The 22,891-nt window shown below is 41.8% G+C and overlaps 2 protein-coding genes across 2 annotated transcripts in view; both read left to right on the forward strand.

Annotated features, from left to right (window-relative positions):
* CCDC73 (coiled-coil domain containing 73) overlaps positions 1-22,891 on the forward strand; it is a 140,459-nt gene that overhangs the window by 49,823 nt on the left and 67,745 nt on the right. Inside the window, exons 5-7 of the mRNA XM_078853444.1 lie at positions 4,614-4,649; positions 6,594-6,668; positions 11,151-11,189. Of these exons, the coding sequence (XP_078709570.1) occupies positions 4,614-4,649; positions 6,594-6,668; positions 11,151-11,189 (150 nt within the window). The remainder of the gene's footprint in view (positions 1-4,613; positions 4,650-6,593; positions 6,669-11,150; positions 11,190-22,891) is intronic.
* Positions 13,392-15,120, forward strand: LOC144930588 (uncharacterized). The gene is made up of 2 exons (XM_078853019.1): positions 13,392-13,974; positions 14,562-15,120. The coding sequence occupies exons 1-2, from the start codon at positions 13,392-13,394 to the stop codon at positions 15,101-15,103; spliced, it is 1,125 nt and encodes a 374-aa protein (XP_078709145.1). The 3' UTR covers positions 15,104-15,120.

Raw genomic sequence — 22,891 nt, forward strand, 5'->3', positions numbered from 1 at the left:
TACTCTACTGGCCCTGGGAGTTCTGGTTCACAGACCACCTGAAGCACTCCACTGGTCAGGCTCCAGTCATTCCTGGATCTTCTCAAACAGGACCAAGGGAGGCTTGCATCCCAATTCAGTCTCTCTTCACCTCATGGCCTGGGGTTTGGATGGGCATCTGTGATGGGGTGTCCACCTAACACAGGATTGGAAGGGGTTAAGTTGGCCTGGCTGGCCAATTAATTCCCCAGGCTGCACCTGGAGAAGGAGCCAGGCAGCAGGAAACTAACTGATTGCACACAGGCTCACTTTTGCAGGAACAGATGGAGCCTATAAAGCCGGAAGCTGGCTACAGATGCCGGGTTTCAGGTTAGTAGGCTGCAGCCACTCCTTGAGTGGAGGGAGTTGGGAGGCTGGCAAACCTAGAGAGAGGGGAAGCTAGATAAGTAGGAAGAAGGCCAGGGAAACAGCAGCAAGGGGTGGGACCATGCAGAGACCTTGGCTGCTTGTTATAGGGTCCTTGGCTGGAACCAAGTGCAGTGGGCAGGCCTGGGTTCCCCTACTAGCCACTGAGAAGTGGCAAGGGCGTTGGAGTTGCCAGCCAGACAGCGGGTCTGGAAGGACTTTTGAATTCCCCAGAAGGGGAGAACCTTAATGACCGGGCTGGAGGGCCAAGCCACAAAGAGGAGACTGCAGTTCGTGGAGTGAGAGAGCCAGCAGGGCATGACAGCACGGGTGAAGACACCACCGGAGGGGGAGTGCAACACCTGGCAGAGATAAATTTCCAGGACAGACAGCAGGAGACGCTGCTAGTGGGGAGTGAACCCCGTGACAGTGTCTAACATAGAACGTGCATGTTCAGCCTCAGTCCAATGGATCCTTAACCAGAGTAGGAAAGAGTCCAACAGAATGTGCTACCAGACAAAGTGGCACCTCTTCTTGAAGTGGGTGCACTGTCATCATCATTCTCTTGACATGGTGACCATCCTGGTTGTCCTTGAGTATTTCTTCACCCTGAAAACATTGGGCTTAGCCCTCAGCTCCCTCTTTGTGCACCTAGTGACATTTAGTACCTTCCTTCCCATAGTGGAGGGATGCTCTATCTTCATGCACCCAAAGGCAGTATATTTTATGAAAGGCTTGGTCAGAACCTTCCCATCTGTTGTCAAACACAGGCTCCAGTGGGATCTTAACCTCGTCCTCTCAGCTCTCACAGAACCACCCTTCGAACCTATGGCAACCAGTACCATGACCCACCTTTCATAAAAGTTGCATTCCTATTAGCCATCACTTTGGCCAGGTGGGCTAGTCAGCTAATGACTATGACAGCAGTGGTTTTCCACAAGGAGAAGATTTCACAGAGGTTGCACTGCAAATTCCTCCCCAGGGTTGTGTTTGAATTCCATCTCAGTCAATCAATCCACTTACCTGTATTCTTTCCAAAACCACATGCCTCTCCTGGATGTCAGACATGCCCTAGCATTCTACCTACAAAGAGCTAGGCCCTTTAGAAACTTTCTGAGGGTATGTCAACACTACAAAATTAGGTTGATTGTATAGAAGTTGATTTTTAGAAACTGATTTTATAGTCGATTACATATGTCCACACTAAGCTCATTAAGCCAGTGGAGTGCATCCTCACGACCGTGGCTAGCATCATCTTACAGAGTGGTGCACTGTGGGTAGCTATCCCACAGTTCCTGCAGTCTCTGCTGTCCATTGAAATTCTGGTTAAGCTCCCAGTGCTTGATGGGGCAAAAATATTGTCGCGGGTGGTTTTGGGTACATGTCGTCAGGCCCCTGTCCCTCCCTCCTTCCTCCCTCCATGAAAGCAACGGCAGACAATCGTTTCACGGCTTTTTTCCTGGGTTACCCATGCAGACGCCATATCACGGAGCCCGCTCAGCTCACCGTCACCGTACGTCTCCTGGGTGCTGCTGGCAGACACAGTACTGCATTGCTACACAGCAGCAGCTCCTTGTCTTCGCGGCAGATGGTACAGTAGGACTCTTAACTGTCGTACCTCTCCTGGGTGCTCCTGGCAGACCTTGGTGAGGTCGATCGGGGCGCCTGGACAGACATGGCTATCCTCCTCTTAGAGCACCGAATGGGAGCCAGGTCATTCTCTTCTTTAAGTTTCGTCTCATGAAGATTCAATCCTGCCTGGAATATCATGCAAGCTGGAGGCTTCTGCCTCAGGCTGCTCTCCCAGCTGGCACCACTGCACAGTCGCACCTACCCCAGACTACCTCTTGCTCCCATGGCTCATGAAGCCTGGAGAGTAGTAAGGAGCAGTTTAACTACAGGCTGAGCAAGTGCAGAATGATGGTAGAATGTGCCTTTGGACCTTTAAAAGCTCGCTGGCGCTGTTTGCTGACTAGTCAGACCTCAGCACAACCAACATTTCCATTGTTATTGCTGCTTGCTGTGTGCTCTATAATATCTGTGAGAGTAAGGGAGAGATGTTTATGGTGGGGTGGGAGGTTGAGGCAAATCGCCTGGCATCCGATTTTGAGCAGCCAGACACCAGGGTGATTAGAAGAGCCCAGTAAGGCGCACTGCACATCAGAGAGGCTTTGAAAACCAGTTTCATGACTGGCCAGGCTTCGGTGTGGCAGTTGTGTGTGTTTCTCCTTGATGCAAACCCACCCACTTTGTTGATTTTAATTCCCTGTAAGCCAACCACCCTCCTCCCTTTGAAATAAAGTAACTATTGTTTTGAAACCATGCATTCTTTCTTTATTAATTAAAAAAAAAATGAGATAACGGACAAGGTAGCCCGGGTGGGGTGGGGGAGGAGGGAAGGACAAGGCCATATTGCTTATTGTAGCCACACTAAAAATCACTGTTTGAATGACAGCCTTCTGTTGCTTGGGCCATCCTCTGGAGTGGAGTGGCTGGGTGTCCAGAGCCTCCTCTCCGCGTTCTTGGGCTTCTGGGTGAGGAGGCTAGGGAACATGGGGAGGAGGGTAGGCGGTTATACAGTGGATGCAGTGGAGGTCTGTGCTCTTGTTGGCTTTCCTGTAGCTCCAACAGACGCTTCATCATGTCCGTTTACTCCCCCATTAGCCTCAGCATTGCGTCCTGCCTCCACTCTTTGTGCTCACTTAATTCTTTCCTGGCCTCTGCCACTGAATGCCTCCATGCATTAAGCTGTGCCCTATCAGTACGGGAGGACTGCATGAGCTCAGAAAATATGTCATCGCGAGTGCATTTTTTTCATCTTCTAATCTACGATAACCTCAGGGACAGAGATGATAGGGGGAGCATAGAAACATTCTATGCTCTATGATTCTGGGGGGACTGCATGGTCATCTGTGCTGCTGAGTGCTGCTGAGTTCGCCACACTGACCAAACAGGAAATGAAATCCAAAATTTTCTGGGGTTTTTCCTGTGTACCTGGCTAGTGCATTGGAGTTCAAAGTGCTGTCCAGAGCGGTCCCAATGGAGCACTCTGGGATAGCTCCTGGAGGCCAATTTGCGTCCACACTATCCCAAATCGACCCAGCAAGGTCAATTTTAGCGCTACTCCCCTTGTCAGGGAGGAGTACAGAAGTCGATTTTAAGAGCCCTTTAGGTCGATGGAATGGGGTTGGTTGTATGGATGCAGTAATTTTTAAATCGACCTAACGCAGCTAAATTTGACTTAAGCCCATAGTGTAGACCAGGCCTGAGACTCTTTTTGTTGCCATGGTGGAGAGATCAAGGGGCCACGCCATATCCTCACAAAGGATCTCTAAGTGGATCTTGGCTGCGTACTGTTCAAATACTTGAATGCTATAAGATATCAAACTTCCCCCTGCTGGGGGTCTTACAGTTCTCTCCACAGGGACACATGCTGCCTCCAGTTACAGTAAGTAACCTCCTCTTTGAGCTGTGATACAAACATGTATTCCACAACCCACTCTCCATCCCCTCTGCATCGGAGTCGATACTTTTGACATGTGGTGTGTAGGAACTGAGGGGGGTCATGGCGGCACTACCTCATCTAGCCAGGGAGGGGCTACAGCTACGAGGCATGAGTGCCGCTCCACCTACAGATACTCCTACACAAAATTCTCTGGCTCCAGTGCACTAGGTGTGTGTATATCTGCATCACATCTCAAAGAACCACAGTTACAGGAAATAAGAGTTTCTTTTTGTACCTGCAATTTGCTTTTTCATCAAAGTTGTGTTATTTTTTGTTGATTATCTATTGTGGATCATCTACAAGGACTGAAAAAATGTCTGGAATAAGTATTATGGGGCTCGAGATTGCCCCTCCACATGGTTCTGAAGGATTCGATCCACTAGTATCGGGTTAACCAACATGCTAGCTCAGAAAAAATAAATTAGCAAGTGAAGAAAATTTTCCTTTCCAGCTTGACGTGGAAAAGTTGGGTTTAGTTCATACATTTGCTGCTGTTGTAGAACTGTGATAAAAGTAAAGCATTTACATTGTTTTGTGTACTATTAACTATATTCTGTTGTCAGAGGATATGAATAAAATTAATCCTACTGCTCTAATAATAAAATCAATCTTACTATGTTCTATTGTCAAAGTGTAGGAATAAAATTAATCCTACAGAGGCTAAAATATAGTATATGTTGTTTTAACATACCATTTTTAATTTTATCCACTATTGGCAATGAAGTTACAAGCAAGGACATTTACCATGGAAGAAGAAAAGGTACTGTGTGTAATTGCATTATTACTATAATTTATCGTTCAATGGAAAAATATGTGACAGGTGTGTTATAAAAATTTAAAATGTACATTACATGTGTTTTGAGTATAAACTATAAAAGATCATGTAGTAATAATAATAAACTATTATTATTTTTATAGCAGTAGTGCCTAGAGGGCCCATCTGAGATTAGGGTCCCAATGTGCTAGGTGCTGTACTAACATATAGTAAGAAAATATTAATATTGCATAATGCATATAAGTATACTAGTTTAACTGCACAAAATAAGTATTAAATTAAGCATAGAATGAAAAATGTTGACGGTTTTCATAAGGTTGACCTGGTTAAATTTTGATTTAATTGTAATTGCCTAAAATCCTCTTGTTTCAACTGGATAAAGTATTTTTCATCTCTGATCTTAAATAACTGTTAATGTGCACTCTTTTAAATGGTTGCTGAATTTGACCCCAGAGGTGGCTGAATTTTAATGATCAATACTGATCCCTATACAGTATATAGTTTACACTGTTTATAGTTGACCCCTATACAGTGTATAGTTTACAATATATAGTTGACACTCTTAAACTGAAATAAGTGTCTGTTTAAATTGGTTTTTACACCAATTTAAGTTAAACTGGAGTAACTTTCTCATGTAAACAGAGAACTTATCTATACACAAATTTGTACTGGTTTAACTAATAGTATGTTTTAAAACCAAGATAGTTAAACCAGTACAAATTTGTGTGTAGGCATTTTTATTTCAGTTTAGCTTCATCCTTTTTTACAGGATTAAGCAAAATCGTAACAAATTCTTTAACTGAAACAAGAGTGTCTGTACATAAACTTGCACCAGTTTACCTAAATCAGTTAAAAAATATGTTGAGAGTAAAGCAATGAGTGCCTTCAAACCTAATGGTTAACAGCATTCACTTGAGGGAGAGGAGAGCTCTTTTTAGGTTGTGCAGCATCTCTACACACTTCTAGGCATCATCTTGGTTGGTGTTTTCCAATTTTCTTTGACAGCTGTTGGTGAAGAGTCAAATTTTGCACTGATTTATACCATTTTCAACACCACCAAAATCAGTAATCACTTTGATTTGTACTAATGTAATTGCATGGATAAATTGACCCATCCTCTCTTAACACAAAGGACAAATTCTGCACTAATATTGTATGCATTCAATTGAAGTAATTTTACTCATACAGCTGATTTTGGGAGATTGCATGAGATATAATTCAGCACATAATTTAACCAATAGCATTCTGGAAACTGAAAGAAAGAACAGACTAGAGTTGAACATGTTGTTCCAGGGACAAAGGCCCAGATCCTCAAAGGTGTTTGGCCCCTTAATTACAATTGATTTCAATGGAAGCTGGGAGTCCAAATACCTTTGATCTGGGCCAACGTCTTTTGGCTTGATTCTGCACTCAAATCTGGAGCAACTCCACTGAAGTGTTTTAGAGTTTCACAGGGTAATTGAGATCAGAATCTGACACAATATATTTGCTGATTGAGAAAACAGAAAAAGTTGTTTCTGAGAAGACCTTGGTCCAATGCATAGGTAAATGGCTCTACATTGTGCTGTTTTGGTATTTAATATCTTGGTTTAAAACTGAGATAATTCGTTAATCCTGCGTTTATGCCTCACATTTCTCTGCCATAAAGGAAATAATCCACTTGGAGTCCAAAGTTCCCGGACTACTTGTAAGCAGGGAAAAATCACCATTGTGCTCTCTGTTTTAATCTCTTTTTAACAGATTTCTAAATACTCCAGATATTGACTTAGCTAAATGCTACATGATTGTTTTGCATGCAGATTGTTCTACATGGTCAAGAATCTATCACAGTAGAGTAGTGCTTTATATTCTTTACAATTGTGGTTGACAAGTTTTTGTCATAATGTGTTTGATTTTTCTAAATGCTAAAGTATGACTTCTGATTTAAAGGGCAAATATCAGCTTGCTATAGAAACAAAAGAAAAAGAAATTGATGGGCTGAAGAAAACATTAAAAACATCACAGGTAAATTAACTTTATTGTTAAATGCAGTACTCATATAGCTCTTTGTTAAGTGGAAAGCTTTTCTTTATTCTTTGTTTTTAAAGGGGGTCTTCTAGGAGCTCTTACTTTCTTTTTTTACTGTACAGGTGCACCTGACCTCCGAGCAGCCAGGTCAGCTGCTGCCTGAGTTTCCCTCGCCTGTCCACAGTCTTTCTTTATTTCTCAGGGCTTTTTAATTTAGTGCTTCCCTTCTAGGAGGACTTCTGGGGAAATAAAAAGTCCTAATGAAGTATAAAACACTGTCCTTTGCTCTCTCTGGGACACAGCCATCCTCTTTCTTTGAAGTCTTCTCCTCTGGCTACAGAGAAGTGAAGGGTTTTTTTCCCCCACTCTCTGGAAGCCTTGGCAAGGGACCCCTAAACAGCTGCCCACAATGGTCCTCAAGATCATACTGCTACTTTTGCCCTTCACCTGGGTTTGCCACAAGTTTACCATCTTCTCCACATAGTCCACAACTAACAAACATGTCTCACTCAAACTCTGACCCCTGCCTGACAAAGTCACTGATTTGCACTGTTTGAAATCAGATCAAGCTACACGTTTCAAGCTGTGAGTTATAGCGTTTTATTTTGTCTTTATGGGGCATTGCATGGGTGCAGCTACGGTGGTGGCTGGCATGAGGGCAATCTCCAGTGTAGACAAGGCTTTTAAAAAATATTTATATTGGAAGGTAGCCCATGATAGCCTTGTTCTTAAAGACAAAGAAAATGACATACGTTCTGAGATTGGTTGACTTAGAGAGTAGGAGTAGGGAATGTTTAGTTTAAGGAAGGAGAGAATTTCTGACAGTGGAATGTGTTGCCAAATTTCAAGTTTTGTCAGCTCCTAATTATTTTCCTACTTTTGGCTGAGTAGGCTAGTCATTTATTCTGCTCTGGGCAAGAAGGTAGTTATACTTCAGATGCTCACTTTGCAATTTCAGATTAACTGGAAGAAAAATTTTCAATAAGACTGGTGATATTTGTCTTGCTAATTGTGCTAGAATACCTTCTGCGAAGCCTGGGATTTTGACATTTCTGAAAGTGATTGTTACAAGTCAGCTGCAATATGACTTGAACTCCAGTACTGCTAGCATCAGGCTCTTGCTCTCACTTTTTCTGGGACTCGATTAATAAAGAATTAAAGGAGGATAATATAATTAATGTCAATCAACATGGGTTTATGGAAAATAGAGCCTGTCAAATTAATTTGATATCTTTTTTTGATGAGATTACAAATTTGGCTGATAAAAGTAATAGTATTGATACTTAGACTTCTGTAGGGCATTTTACCTGGTACTGCACGGCATTTTGATTAAAAAGTTAGAATGATATAAAATTAACATGGCACACATTAAATGGATTAAAAGCTGGCTAACTGATAGCTCTCAAAATGTAATTGTAAATGGTGAATCATCATCAAAAGGGTGTCTTTCTAGTGGGGTCTTGAGGGATCAGTCCTTGGCCCTATGCTATTTAACATTTTTATTAATTGGAGAGGGTTCAGAGAAGAGCCATGAAAATAACTAAAGGATTAGAAAACATTCCTTACAGTGATAGACTCAGAGAACTCAATCTATTTATCTTAACAAAGAGAAGGTTAAGGGGTGACTTGATGAGAGTTTATAAGTACCTACATAAGGAACAAATATTTAATAATGGACTCTTCAATCTAGCAAAGAAAGGTATAACATGATGTAATGGTTGGAAGTTGAAGCTAGGCAAATTCAGGCTGGAAATAAGGCATACATTTTTAACATGAAGAATAATTACATGTAATTATACATGTACAACCGGTGGTGTATAGTGTAGCTCATGGTCTGCTGACCATGATACATGGACAGCAAGTGTAATAATGGTTCTCGTGGCTTTCCTTAAGTAAGATAAACTGAAATAAAAAATATTTCATAGGATGTTAAGAATTTGATTTAAATTTATCAACGCAAGTATATTCAGAGTTGAGGTTGAACCTCCTTAACCCAGCCTATTATACCTAGATATAACAGTGCATAGGGCTCAATCTCTGTATTTGGCATGTTCTGCAGTGCGCAGGGCTTAAGGAAACAGGAAGTCACAACTGTGTCTGTAAGCCACCTTTTTGTTGCCCTGACCCGGGACCCATTTCAGCTCCTGGCATGAGTTAGAGCAGCCTCAGCTGCCCCCAGGCAGATTCAGGAATTAAAGAAAGAGAGGGGAAAGACAGGAAGATACAATGCAGTGTGGGAGGATGATGGAGAACAAAGGAGACAGCTGGTGTGTGTGTGTGTGGGGGGGAAGGAACAGAGTGGATAAACCAGAGAATTAGGGAAAGATAGAGTAAAGAGACAAAGCAAGAGGAAAAAGGGAAAGAATGGAGAAGGAATTTCCAAAGTCAGCTGTGGGATCCTCAGTATGAATTCTTAAATACTATAGGTCTGCATTCTTTTCTTTAAAGTAAAATTTCTGCTCAGGATTATAATTTTTCACTCTTAGTTTTTAAATCACTTTCTTAAATTGTCAGAATTGCACCTTAAATTGATTAATTGTTCTCTAGGCTTCCTTGTGCAAAAATGTGTTTTTTCCAGAAGGTCTACATAAACAAGACTCTTCGTTATTATATTTTTTCTTTAGTCTTCTCTGTATCCCTGATTGTATTTGAGGGTCACCTCTTATTTGCAGCCATCACTTGAGACTGCATGTTGTGGCCAGCCACCATAATTGTGCCCATGATGGCAAACTTAATTGGCTCTGAGGATTGTTGTTGAATGAAATTAGGTACTTCTTTCCCAACGGGCTGAACTCATTTCCTTTGCAACATTACCAGATGGAGATATTGGAAATTTAACACTGATCTTTCACATGCTGGTCTGGGTTCATCAATACCAAGGTGATAGGTGTCTTATTAATACGTTAGCTAGATAGACAAGGCACTATAGAACACTACCAGCTGAACTGAAACTTGAATGCAAAATTTTAGTGCAAAGCAAGTTTTTATATTCAAGTGATAAATCTCTCATAATATGAATTAAAAATTGAAACAATGTCAGTCTCTTAACAACAGAAACACTAATGAATGCCTCTGTTTGTGCTTACCAATGTTGAAGGATTACATGTACAAGTGTACAAGATTCAAGAATTGCAACTAAAGTTCCAGTTATTGATTTTATGGATGGTAATCTTTGAGATCTAAAGTCTCCAAGATCTTCAGGGTCTAAAGTTAGTTGGTAAATCACAACTATTGCAAAGTTTTTGTATATCCAAAAACAGTATTTAATTTTTAGGATTGTACATTCATATATTCAAAGGTCCAGGATAGTGGCTATATACCTAAACATTTTATCACTTCTGCAAATGATAATAATATGTGCTGGCAGTATAATAATGCTATAGTTAAAGGTATTAAAATATCACTAACATTTGTATGTTCTATGAGATAAAAGATAAGAGATCAAATGTTTCTAATCTTACTCAGGGATTACTTGACTCAAGAGTCTCATTGACACTGGTACTCTGCAGTGGATATTACTGGAGTGGAAAGTATTACATTAATGACTTCAAATGGGAATTTTTCATTAATAAGAAATGCAAGAGTTGTACTAAAATGTCTTTATTTTTCAGGCATTGATAATAGCTATTTATCTATTTGTTCTCAGTAGAGAACAGGTTCTAAATTCCTCTAGGACTCTGAGATTACTCCAATTTCTACTTCTTCTTTCTCCCCTGTTTCTTGCAAAGGCCCTACATGAAGGCGATCTTCCCTCTAGTGAAAGTTGGTTATAGCTCCCTCCAAAGTTTATGCGGATGGTGGAGGAGAAATGTATATCACTTTTTAGCACTCCTACCACCTGTTGACTTATGAATAAAGTATGGTGGGCAGCACCTAAACTTGGATCCCCTCATTTTAATGTAATACATAAAGATTTTCTCCTACTTCTTTTGAAGTCAATAGGAATTTTGCCATTGCCTTAGCTGAAAATTGGACTGAGATCTAATTTATTTATAATAAAATGTGGTGTAAAACAACTATATTAAAGTAATTACAAACCAAAGAAAGTTTCACAGGCACCAGTAGTTGACATTTTCACATTTGGTCACCAAACCTGGTCTTTAATTCTCATAAATATATAAAAAAATTTACTAATAAAATATTGTGTTGATTTATATTATGTTAAACATTATTAAAATAAAATGTATGTCATAATACACATTTATGCTCTTTTACATTAATTTGTTTGCATCAGAATTTCACTGATTTATTTTGCATTCTTTAGATATTTAAATAAGTGTATGTTATAATCTTAGTCTTACAATAAAAGAACCAAAAATGGAACCAAAAAAAGGTATTACTTCATTGGGGTGAACAAAATCTTCAATACACATTGAAAATATAAACAAAATATTTAATATGTATGCATTCTTCAGTAAAGATTGGTAAAAAAAAATGATACTGTAACATTAACTGTATAGCTTTTTTGTATTTTTACAGATTTCAAAATACACTTTACAGAAGAAATTGAATGAAATGGTAAGAAACTGAAAAAGCTGTAGGTGACTATAGAAGAAAGAGGCCAAGAATTTTTACAGTGACAAATTGATGACAGATAGGGAGGGTTGTAATGAAAATACTGACAGAATTTTAGAAATAAGCTATGAAAAGTAACTATTTGTTAGGACCTAACTAAAAGAAAGAGGTCACATCATCTTGTTATACGTAAAATACTTCAAATTTTTTCCTCTTCTTCTTACTATATTCTGACAATTGCAGAATTGTTTATAAAAACCTTTAATTTAATATTGGGAAAATTTTTTCTAAAATTGAAATATTCCTTAGTTTGTAGAGGATATGTGATTTGTTAACTTTTGCTTATTAGAGCCAGGGAAGATTCCTTTTACAGAACATAAAAAGAATAACGATATTACATTATCCTTAAAATTATAAGGCATGGCCTGGAGTTGGTTGCATTAGGATGGGATAGTCAGGGACAATGATATGTCTAAAAGTTAATATGTTAGCAAAAAGGATATGACATTTGCGGGGGTTTTAGAGTTATTTTTTAATATTAATTAGATTTGATCCAAGGAGACAAAAATTAGAGGAGAGGCAACTTACTCCCTTTGACATTGAATATAAATTCATATAGAGTGACAGTTTAGTCACTCTGACTCCTGTTGTGTGTTTTAGGAAGTGAAAGAGCGAGCTGCAGAAACATTGCTAAGCTTGATTGAATAGAAGCTGTGAAAATTCTGTTGCTGCTCAACTGGAAAGAATAAAGATAATATTGTCAGACCATTATAAACTGTGATTTTAATTAAGAAGCTCAAAAACTAGAGTCCAGTTTAGCTTTAAGTACCATGACATTTGTACTGAAAGTCATCTTCAACGCTACAGTGGTTTTACACAAAATGTGATGAAATTGAATAATGTGTCCTTTGACCTGGGAGATAAGGCTACAAGTTAAAGATCAAAGGCAACATAAAGTGTGTTTTGTCTTATTTCACTTTTAACTTGCATTTGTTGTTAAACAAGTATTTGTTATCTGAAAAATGTTAAAATATACAACATTACTGAATTTATATTTATATCCCTTCAAGTACTGTCTTTTACTGAGCTCCCATGTTCCATCTTCCACATGAAAGGGAATAATATTTAAATTACAACACTTTTTGTATGCAAACTAGAGGTGTATATACGCCTGTTAATGAAATGTTGCTTATTTATATATCCCTGTATTTTATTTTGTGTGTGTGTGTGTGTATATATATATTTAAAACTCATAATCATTAAATAATTGTCTTCAGATGCCTTGGAAACACTCAAACACTACAGTGCTGATACACTGTAAGAACCTAGATGAATAAATAGGTACTCTTAATAATTTCCTAGAAATATGTGGGAAAACATGTTAGAAACCCCTTTTTTGGACATGTTCCTACTTTCTGTAATTCATATTCTCTTAGCTCTATTCATAATAGGTGCTCAGAATCTATGTTGATAGGGGTCAGATAAGGAGGGAGATAGAAGTTCCATTATCTTATCTAGCTGTGTAGCAATGCAATAATGCATTTTAGATTGGGTCAAGTTCTGACAGCTTTACTCCCTGAGTAGTCCTGTTGAAATCAAAGAGATTCTGAGAGAATAAAGATGATAGATTTGTAGCCATTGTGAGTGATAGTGGCCAGTCTAGGGACTTTGAGATTGTGACGTAGAAAATAGATAAACAAAAAAATTCCAAGGCATTAGTTATTTGATGCTAATTTATATGCCAGGTTATTTTGTTCTCTATATTTCTGTTAAAGAAGGGTCAAATTCTGCCCTGGCTAGTGCATTGAAAATTAGCAGAAACAATGCCTAATTCATATTCTGTACCTTAGCCCTGGTCTACACTAGGACTTTAGGTCGAATTTAGCAACGTTAAATCGATTTAAACCTGCACCCGTCCACACAGTGAAGCCCTTTATTTCGACTTAAAGGGCTCTTAAAATCGATTTCCTTACTCCACCCCTGACAAGTGGATTAGCGCTTAAATCGACGTTCCCAGCTCGAATTTGGGGTACTGTGGACACAATTCGATGGTATTGGCCTCCGGGAGCTATCCCAGAGTGCTCCATTCTGACCGCTCTGGACAGCACTCTCAACTCAGATGCACTGGCCAGGTAGACAGGAAAAGAACTGTGAACTTTTGAATCTCATTTCCTGTTTGGCCAGCGTGGCAAGCTGCAGGTGACCATGCAGAGCTCATCAGCAGAGGTGACCATGATGGAGTCCCAGAATCGCAAAAGAGCTCCAGCATGGACCGAACGGGAGGTACGGGATCTGATCGCTGTTTGGGGAGAGGAATCCGTGCTATCAGAACTCCGTTCCAGTTTTCGAAATGCCAAAACCTTTGTGAAAATCTCCCAGGGCATGAAGGACAGAGGCCATAACAGGGACCCGAAGCAGTGCCGCGTGAAACTGAAGGAGCTGAGGCAAGCCTACCAGAAAACCAGAGAGGCGAACAGCCGCTCTGGGTCAGAGCCCCAAACATGCCGCTTCTATGATGAGCTGCATGCCATTTTAGGGGGTTCAGCCACCACTACCCCAGCCGTGTTGTTTGACTCCTTCAATGGAGATGGAGGCAATACGGAAGCAGGTTTTGGGGACGAAGAAGATGATGATGAGGAGGAGGTTGTAGATAGCTCACAGCAAGCAAGCGGAGAAACCGGTTTTCCCGACAGCCAGGAACTGTTTCTCACCCTAGACCTGGAGCCAGTACCCCCCGAACCCACCCAAGGCTGCCTCCTGGACCCAGCAGGCGGAGAAGGGACCTCTGGTGAGTGTACCTTTTAAAATGCTATACATGGTTTAAAAGCAAGCATGTGAAAGGATTACTTTGCCCTGGCATTTGCGGTTCTCCTAGATGTAGTCCTAAAGCCTTTGCAAAAGGTTTCTGGGGAGGGCAGCCTTATTTCGTCCTTCATGGTAGGACACTTTATCACTCCAGGCCAGTAACACATACTCGGGAATCACTGTAGAACAAAGCATTGCAGTGTATGTTTGCTGGCATTCAACCAAAATCCGTTCTTTATCTCTCTGTGTTATCCTCAGGAGAGTGAGATATAATTCATGGTCACCTGGTTGAAATAGAGTGCTTTTCTTCAGGGACACTCAGTATAGCCCATTCCTGCTGGGCTGTTTGCCTGTGGCTGAACAGAAATGTTCGCCGCTGTTAGCCACAGGGAGGGGGGAAGGTTGAGGGGGTAGTCACGCGGTGGGAGGAGGCAAAATGCGACCTTGTAACGAAAGCACATGTGCTATGTATGTAATGTTAACAGCAAGGTTTACCCTGAAAGAGTGTAGCGACTGTTTTATAAAATGTGTCTTTTTAAATACCGCTGTCCCTTTTTTTTTCTCCACCAGCTGCATGTGTTTCAATGATCACAGGATCTTCTCCTTCCCAGAGCCTAGTGAAGCTTAGAAAGAAAAAAAAACACACTCGCGATGAAATGTTCTCCGAGCTCATGCTGTCCTCCCACACTGACAGAGCACAGACGAATGCGTGGAGGCAAATAATGTCAGAGTGCAGGAAAGCACAAAATGACCAGGAGGAGAGGTGGAGGGCTGAAGAGAGTAAGTGGCGGGCTGAAGAGAGTAAGTGGCGGGCTGAAGACAGGGCTGAAGCTCAAATGTGGCGGCAGCGTGATGAGAGGAGGCAGGATTCAATGCTGAGGCTGCTGGAGGACCAAACCAGAATGCTCCAGTGTATGGTTGAGCTGCAGCAAAGGCAGCTGGAGCACAGACTGCCACTGCTGCCCCTCTGTAACCAACCGCCCTCCTCCCCAAGTTCCATAGCCTCCACACCCAGACGCCCAAGAACGCGGTGGGGGGGCCTCCGGCCAACCAGCCATTCCACCACAGAGGATTGCCCAAAAAAAAGAAGGCTGTCATTCAATAAATTTTAAAGTTGTAAACTTTTAAAGTGCTGTGCTTAAAGTGCTGTGTGGCATTTTCCTTCCCTCCTCCACCACCCCTCCTGGGATACCTTGGTAGTCATCTCCCTATTTGTGTGATGAATGAATAACGAATGCATGACTGTGAAGCAGCAATGACTTTATTGCCTCTGCAAGCGGTGATTAAAGGGAGGAGGGGAGGGTGGTTAGCTTACAGGGAAGTAGAGTGAACCAAGGGGCGGGGGGTTTCATCAAGGAGAAACAAACAGAACTTTCACAGCGTAGCCTGGCCAGTCATGAAACTGGTTTTCAAAGCTTCTCTGATGCGTACCGCGCCCTCCTGTGCTCTTCTAACCGCCCTGGTGTCTGGCTGCGCGTAACCAGCAGCTAGGCGATTTGCCTCAGCCTCCCACCCCGCCATAAACGTCTCCCCCTTACTCTCACAGATATTGTGGAGCACACAGCAAGCAGTAATAACAGTGGGAATATTGGTTTCGCTGAGGTCTAAGCGAGTCAGTAAACTGCGCCAGTGCGCCTTTAAACGTCCAAATGCACATTCTACCACCATTCTGCACTTGCTCAGCCTGTAGTTGAACAGCTCCTGACCACTGTCCAGGCTGCCTGTGTACGGCTTCATGAGCCATGGCATTAAGGGGTAGGCTGGGTCCCCAAGGATACATATAGGCATTTCAACATCCCCAACAGTTATTTTCTGGTCTGGGAATAAAGTCCCTTCCTGCAGCTTTTGAAACAGACCAGAGTTCCTGAAGATGCGAGCGTCATGCACCTTTCCCGGCCATCCCACGTTGATGTTGGTGAAACGTCCCTTGTGATCCACCAGAGCTTGCAGCACTATCGAAAAGTACCCCTTGCGGTTTATGTACTCGGCGGCTTGGTGCTCCGGTGCCAAGATAGGGATATGGGTTCCGTCTATAGCCCCACCACAGTTAGGGAATCCCATTGCAGCAAAGCCATCCACTATGACCTGCACATTTCCCAGGGTCACTACCCTTGATATCAGCAGATCTTTGATTGCGTGAGCTACTTGCATCACAGCAGCCCCCACAGTAGATTTGCCCACTCCAAATTGATTCCCAACTGACCGGTAGCTGTCTGGCGTTGCAAGCTTCCACAGGGCTATCGCCACTCGCTTCTCAACTGTGAGGGCTGCTCTCATCCTGGTATTCATGCGCTTCAGGGCAGGGGAAAGCAAGTCACAAAGTTCCATGAAAGTGCCCTTACGCATGCGAAAGTTTCGCAGCCACTGGGAATCGTCCCAGACCTGCAACACTATGCGGTCCCACCAGTCTGTGCTTGTTTCCCGAGCCCAGAATCGGCGTTCCACAGCATGAACCTGCCCCATTAGCACCATGATGCATGCATTGGCAGGGCCCATGCTTTCAGAGAAATCTGTGTCCATGTCCTGATCACTCACGGGACCGCGCTGACGTCGCCTCCTCGCCCGGTATCGCGTTGCCATGTTCTGGTGCTGCATATACTGCTGGATAATGCGTGTGGTGGTTGATGTGCTCCTAATTGCCAAAATGAGCTCAGCGGCCTCCATGCTTGCCTTGGTATGGCGTCCGCACAGAAAAAAGGCGCGGAACGATTGTCTGCCGTTGCTCTGACGGAGGGAGGGGCGACTGACGACACGGCTTACAGGGTTGGCTTTAGGGAGCTAAAATCAACAAAGGGTGTGCCTGTACATCAAGGAGTATTTCAGGCAGGACTGCACGGAGGGTTCCAATAAGAAATGGTGCACCAAAGTTATCGTTGTTATTGGAACAAGGAGGTTAGCCTGGCCTCTGATTGATACATGGCTAGATTAACCTCGCTGCGCCTTCTCTGTGACTGACTGCAGTGTGATCTAGACAGGGGAGGAGGAAAATGAGTACAAAACAAATCTGGTCTATTTCTTGTTCTGACCCACTCCATCTATCCTTTACATCTTTGGCTGGCAGCAGACGGTGCAGAAGGACTGCATGCCATCCACATCTCATGGCTGCTTGGCAGAAGATGGTACAGTACGACTGCTAGCCATCTTCATCTCTTGCCTGCCTGGCATAAGATGGTACAATACGACTGCTAGCAATCCTCATCTCTTGCCTGCCTGGCAGAAGATGGTACAGTACGACTGCTAGCAGTCCGTATCGCCTGCCCGCTCACCATAAGACGGTTCAATAGGACTGCAGGACTAAAGAGAATGACCTGGTCAAGTCACTCCAAATTTAGTCCCTGCGCCCATGTCTGCCCAGGCGCTCCCAGCCGACGTGGCCAGGAGCACCTCGGACACGACGAGGACGACTACCAGTCGTATTGCACCGTCTGCTGCCAGAAGGCAATGGGTTGCTGCTACTGTGCAGCAAAGCCGTACCGCGTCTGCCAGCACCCAGGAGACATAGGGTGACGGTTACCTGAGTGGGCTCCATGCTTGCCGTGGTATGGCGTCTGCACAGGTAACTCAGGAAAAAAGGCGCGAAATGATTGTCTGCCCTTGCTTTCACGGGGGGAGGGAGGGTGGGAACGGGGTCCTGACGATATGTACCCAGAACCACCCGCGACAATGTTTTAGCCCCATCAGGCATTGGGATATCAACCCAGAATTCCAATGGGCAGCGGAGACTGCGGGAACTGTGGGATAGCTACCCACAGTGCAACGCTCCGGAAGTCGACGCTTGCCTCGGTACTGTGGAAGCGCTCCGCCGAGTTAATGCACTTAATGCACTTAGAGCATTTTCTGTGGGGACACACACACTCGAATATATAAAACCGATTTCAAAAAAACCGACTTCTATAAATTCGACCTAATTTCGTAGTGTAGACATACCCTTAGAAAACCTGCCAGCCAGGATAGCAACATTTGCTTCTGCTGGGGACTGGATGTGCCGTCTTGGGCTTGTGCACTCTTTTAACCTGTAAAACAGCAATCTTCACACATTCTGTCCACACCATACATAATCACGTTGTGCAATCAAGTTTTCTGTGGGAATCAAGGTTGCTGTGGGTTGTTATCCATTTATGAGACTGTCATCTAAATTACATTAGAATTTTTAACCAACCGGGCAAAATTTTTGGTTTTGTATTTGAAAAAGATTTTAGAAAAACAAATATTAATAGAAAATTTTAATGTCATCCTTTTTCATTCCCTCCTGTTTCAATGAAAACAAAGGCCCCGATTTCCCAGTGTAGTATCCTAGTTTTTATACCTGTGGATTCTAGTCCGTGGGAGGATCAAGACAGTATAAGGGATGATAGTGTAGGCTTGGTGAAAGTGGCTTCTGTGCCATGCCTTCTCCCTGTAGCTGACATAGATCCAAGAGGGCATGATTGAGGAAAGAGGTCATGGCCACATCTTCCCCTTAACCCTGCTGATCCTTAGCAGCCATTATCAGTCCCTTGGCAGTTAATGTAACTTAGAGTGTTCTGATGCTGGATTGGCACAGAATAGACTCAGGGTGAGCTTTTTATCATTTTTTTGACTCCTCCCCAGCCTGCACTGTGTTATCCTCAAATATAGCTGAGGATCGGGCTAAAGTTTTTAGGTTTTTCCCCCTCTCAAACTTTTCCCAATAGTATCTGAAACGTTATGCTATGCATGAGAACCAAGGAGCGATATTATATGAAAAGTAATCAGTCTAGTTTCACTCTCTCTAAGTTGAGCATTATGAAAACAGTAAACACTCTAATTTGCGAAAAATAAATTATATTTCATAAACTGTTTTATTCTTAATAATCTAAAATATTAGGGACACATAAGGAATTTTTATATGAACATGATTTTTATCTTGGCAGTCTCAACATTTTTAGTAATTCATCCACAACTGTTCGTGGCTGAAAAACAATAAAACTTGTTCTGGACTGCATTAATTTTTTTTTTAAAGATTGACTTTAGGGGGAAAAAATTTGTAAGAAATATTTGATGTGCCAAATTTTCCTGCTTTGATTTACAGATTTTGATAGCTCTCTGTGCATAATTTCCACATCATCGAGCCTCAAGTCTCCTGCAGTAATAACTTCTCTGTCTCCCTGGTACTCTCAATTCCCAATTACCACCTTCAGCCTCTGTCATAAATATAAAGGGAAGGGTAAACCCCTTTGAAATTCCTCCTGGCCAGGGGAAAGCTCCTCTCACCTGTAAAGGGTTAAGAAGCTAAAGGTAACCTCGCTGGCATCTGACCAAAATGACCAATGAGGAGACAAGATACTTTCAAAAGCTGGGAGGAGGGAGAGAAACAAAGGGTCTGAGTGTCTGTCTATAGTTTGTCTTTGTCGGGGATAGACCAGGAATGGAGTCTTAGAACTTTTAGTAAGTAATCTAGCTAGGTATGTGTTAGATTATGATTTCTTTAAATGGCTGAGAAAAGAATTGTGCTGAATAGAATAACTATTTCTGTCTGTGTATCTTTTTTGTAACTTAAGGTTTTGCCTAGAGGGGTTCTCTATGTTTTTGAATCTAATTACCCTGTAAGATATCTACCATCCTGATTTTACAGGGGGGATTTCTTCATTTCTATTTACTTCTATTTTTATTAAAAGTCTTCTTGTAAGAAACTGAATGCTTTTTCATTGTTCTTAAGATCCAAGGGTCTGGGTCTGTAGTCACCTAGGCAAATTGGTGAGGCTTTTTACCAAACCTTGTCCAGGAAGTGGGGTGCAAGGTTTTGGGAAGTATTTTGGGGGGAAGGACGCGTCCAAACAGCTCTTCCCCACAACCAGTATTAGTTTGGTGGTGGTAGCGGCCAGTCCAAGGACAACGGGTGGAATATTTTGTACCTTGGGGAAGTTTTGACCTAAGCTGGTAAAGATAAGCTTAGGAGGTTTTTCATGCAGGTCCCCACATCTGTACCCTAGAGTTCAGAGTGGGGGAGGAATCTTGACAGCCTCACTGCATATATCTGACTACTAGTGTCTCCAGTCCCAGCATATCCCTCAGATGTGAACACTTCATCTTGTGTCTTCCCTGCAGCAAGCTATCTGGCCCTGAGCCATTTCTCTGGACTAATTCCACCAAGAAAATCACTCTGTTTCAGCAAACAACATGGCCACAACCAATTCCACTCCCCATCCCAGATTGTCTTTATTTCAGGTGAAGGGCACTGTAGTCATCTTTCCACATGGAGTGTCAGACTGAAGAAGTAAGATTCCATGGCTTCCCACTCTAATAGGAACAGACTTCTGTGAAAGCTCCAGGATCAGACCCTCTCTCTCCTATAGACTCCTTCCAGATTTCCTCTATTTTGTTCCCAACAATTATTTTAGGGGAGGGATGTTAGGGCCTGAGTGGAAGACTGTTTTACATCCCTGCTGGGAAGGATGTTAAGGAAGTGGCAAACCAGTCTGCTTACCTTTACTGGGAATGAAGCCAGGAGTGTGGCTTTTCCACCAGAACTCATGTTTGGGCCAGACTTTGAGGGACAGCAGGCCAGTCTCTTTCTCCCTTGGCAAGAACATGGGGAAATAGCAAAATAGCACGTTCTTCCTAGCCGAACATCTGTTCAGAATATGTGAAGGCAATGACATTCCATTTCCCCACTGAGAAAGATATAGGGGGATGGCATGTTGACCTATCATGAGGAAAGAAGGTGACAAAACAGTAAGATAAAATATTGCCAAGTTAAAAAACAAAATTCAAAAAATTTGCAGATCTTGGGGGGAAAAAACCAGAAGATTGGGAGAAATTTCCTTCAGATTTTGCCATAATTCTTCAAAGTATGATATTGTCAAAGCTTGGGATTCTTAATACACACACGGTTTTGTAACATTTTAAATATGATGCATTTATTGTAATGCATTTTTACTAAAGTAAGCCGGGGGTTAAAAATAGTTCCTGCACTATAGGGTCAATTTGCCCTACATTGTATCTCATTTAATATGAAAATTAATCAAATCTTTAAGAGTAATGGAAATTACCTGCATCGGGAGGAGAACATACCAATGTATACATTTATATATAGGTCTATTTAAGGTTTTGACACACACAGAGATTACAGAAAAGAAATTCAATTTAAATTGACATGGCTCTTAGCTTATCACGCTGTGCCTGGCTACTTCAGAGCACAAGACCTAGAGGCAAGACGAAAAGATAAGCATGGGTTACTTAATGCCAGGCCACAAATAAAGAAACAAAGACCAGGAAATTATCTGGTGGTTATACAGGTCATGGGTTTATTGAATAAGTAACTGAATCAAATGAACCAAACCTAAACCTTGACAGGAAATCCCTCATGGGTGTGGGTAACTCCACCGTTAACTGAAATTTCTGAGCTGTCTGATGCCATGGAAAGACACTATGGGTGTTCCTGAACTGGCCACAAGTGGTTCCATCCCTGGGACTGATTTGCCATGTTCCAGTTATGGCCCAATATAGTGTGTCTGGCATTGAAGCGTTACTCTGTGGTATACTTCTTTCAAGCCACCTTGGTGTAGCTGAGGTGGCATATCACCTAAAGCATGATAGAGGGAAATAGTTGGATTATCAGCAACGATTGCCTACCTTAGAGGCTTCTAGGCTCCTTCTACCATCATCTGCCTGGAGCAGAAGAAAAATTTGCACTTCATGTGAGAGTAATAGAATAAACATGTCTGAACCACTGTCAGAAGAAAAAGTAATAATCAAGTGTCGTCATTAACTTTCTTTTCTTATTTTTGTTGGTTTCATTCACATCCCTAGCATTACCTAAATGCAGTTATTTGGATGGTTTTTCTGTGCTGATATAAGTAAAGGATTGGAAAAGAGAGAAGAATTATATGAAAATTCATAGGTTGAATAGCTGGAAGTGATTTTATAAGTGGTTGCTGTTTCTTTATCTGTGCTTCCATTACAACTTTCAATTTGCTGTATTGAGTTTAATTTTATTGTCTTATACAACATGAAAAATTTGTATTATATATATGTTATTTTGCTAGTCTTATGCTGGCCATTTCTTTTGATTACCATCAAATTTCATCATCTTCTGATGCTTGGACATATATTGAATTTGTTAGCCTGCAGGAAGGGAACACCACAGAAGTCAAGCATGTTGGGCAAAATTCATCCCTATGTAGCTCCACTGAAGTTACATACAGGAATGAATTTGGCCCAACCTGTTTGATTTCTGTGTTATTCCCTAGTAGTTTAACAAATGCAATGTATGTCCAAGTAAATTAATGGAGTTACACAGGGATGAATTTTCCTCTGTATTTTTAAAGGAAATTAAGAGGAAAATTGAGCACATTTAATAGTTTAAAAAAAAACTAACAAAAAACAACAACAAAACAAACAAAAATAAAACCCACAACAAAACAAACCAGAACAAACCAGAAGAAAGACTAAAATCTGAAGTAAAGAAAGGGATAATAAGTAGTTTTACATCTGCATTACAATAAATGAGTGATGTGTCACCTAGAATACTGTTCATTTCTGGCCACCATATCACAGAAAAAATTATGTTTTCAGTATTGTTGTAGGTGTGTTGGTTCCAGGATAGTAGAAAGGCAAGGTGGGTGGGGTAATATCTTTTATTGGACCAATTTCTGTTGGTAAAAGAGTAAAGCTTTTGAGCTACTCAGAGCTCTTCAGGTCTAGCAAAGGTACTCAGTGTCACAGCTAACTACAAGGTGGAACAGATTGTTTAGCTTAAGTAGTTAACACGTGTTATAAGAGTCCATTCAAGGTGAAGTGGGCTGTTAACACCTCTGCAGTCATAGGTCTAAAAAAGAGGGGGCCAGTGGGTTACAGATGTTGTAAAAAGCCATAAATACAGTTTCTTTACACCATGATTTTTAGCAGCTAGCAAAGTTGTGAAGCTTACATTCAGTGTG

This window comes from Lepidochelys kempii, chromosome 6 (assembly GCF_965140285.1).
Source record: "Lepidochelys kempii isolate rLepKem1 chromosome 6, rLepKem1.hap1, whole genome shotgun sequence".
NCBI classification, from domain to species: Eukaryota; Metazoa; Chordata; order Testudines; family Cheloniidae; genus Lepidochelys; species Lepidochelys kempii.

Bases quoted from the DNA above. Each gene is read 5' to 3' on its own strand.
- LOC144930588 (XM_078853019.1), top strand. From the start codon at position 13,392: ATGCAGAGCTCATCAGCAGAGGTGACCATGATGGAGTCCCAGAATCGC. The intron at 13,975-14,561 runs GTGAGTGTACCT...TTTCTCCACCAG, and splicing joins AGGCGGAGAAGGGACCTCTG to CTGCATGTGTTTCAATGATC.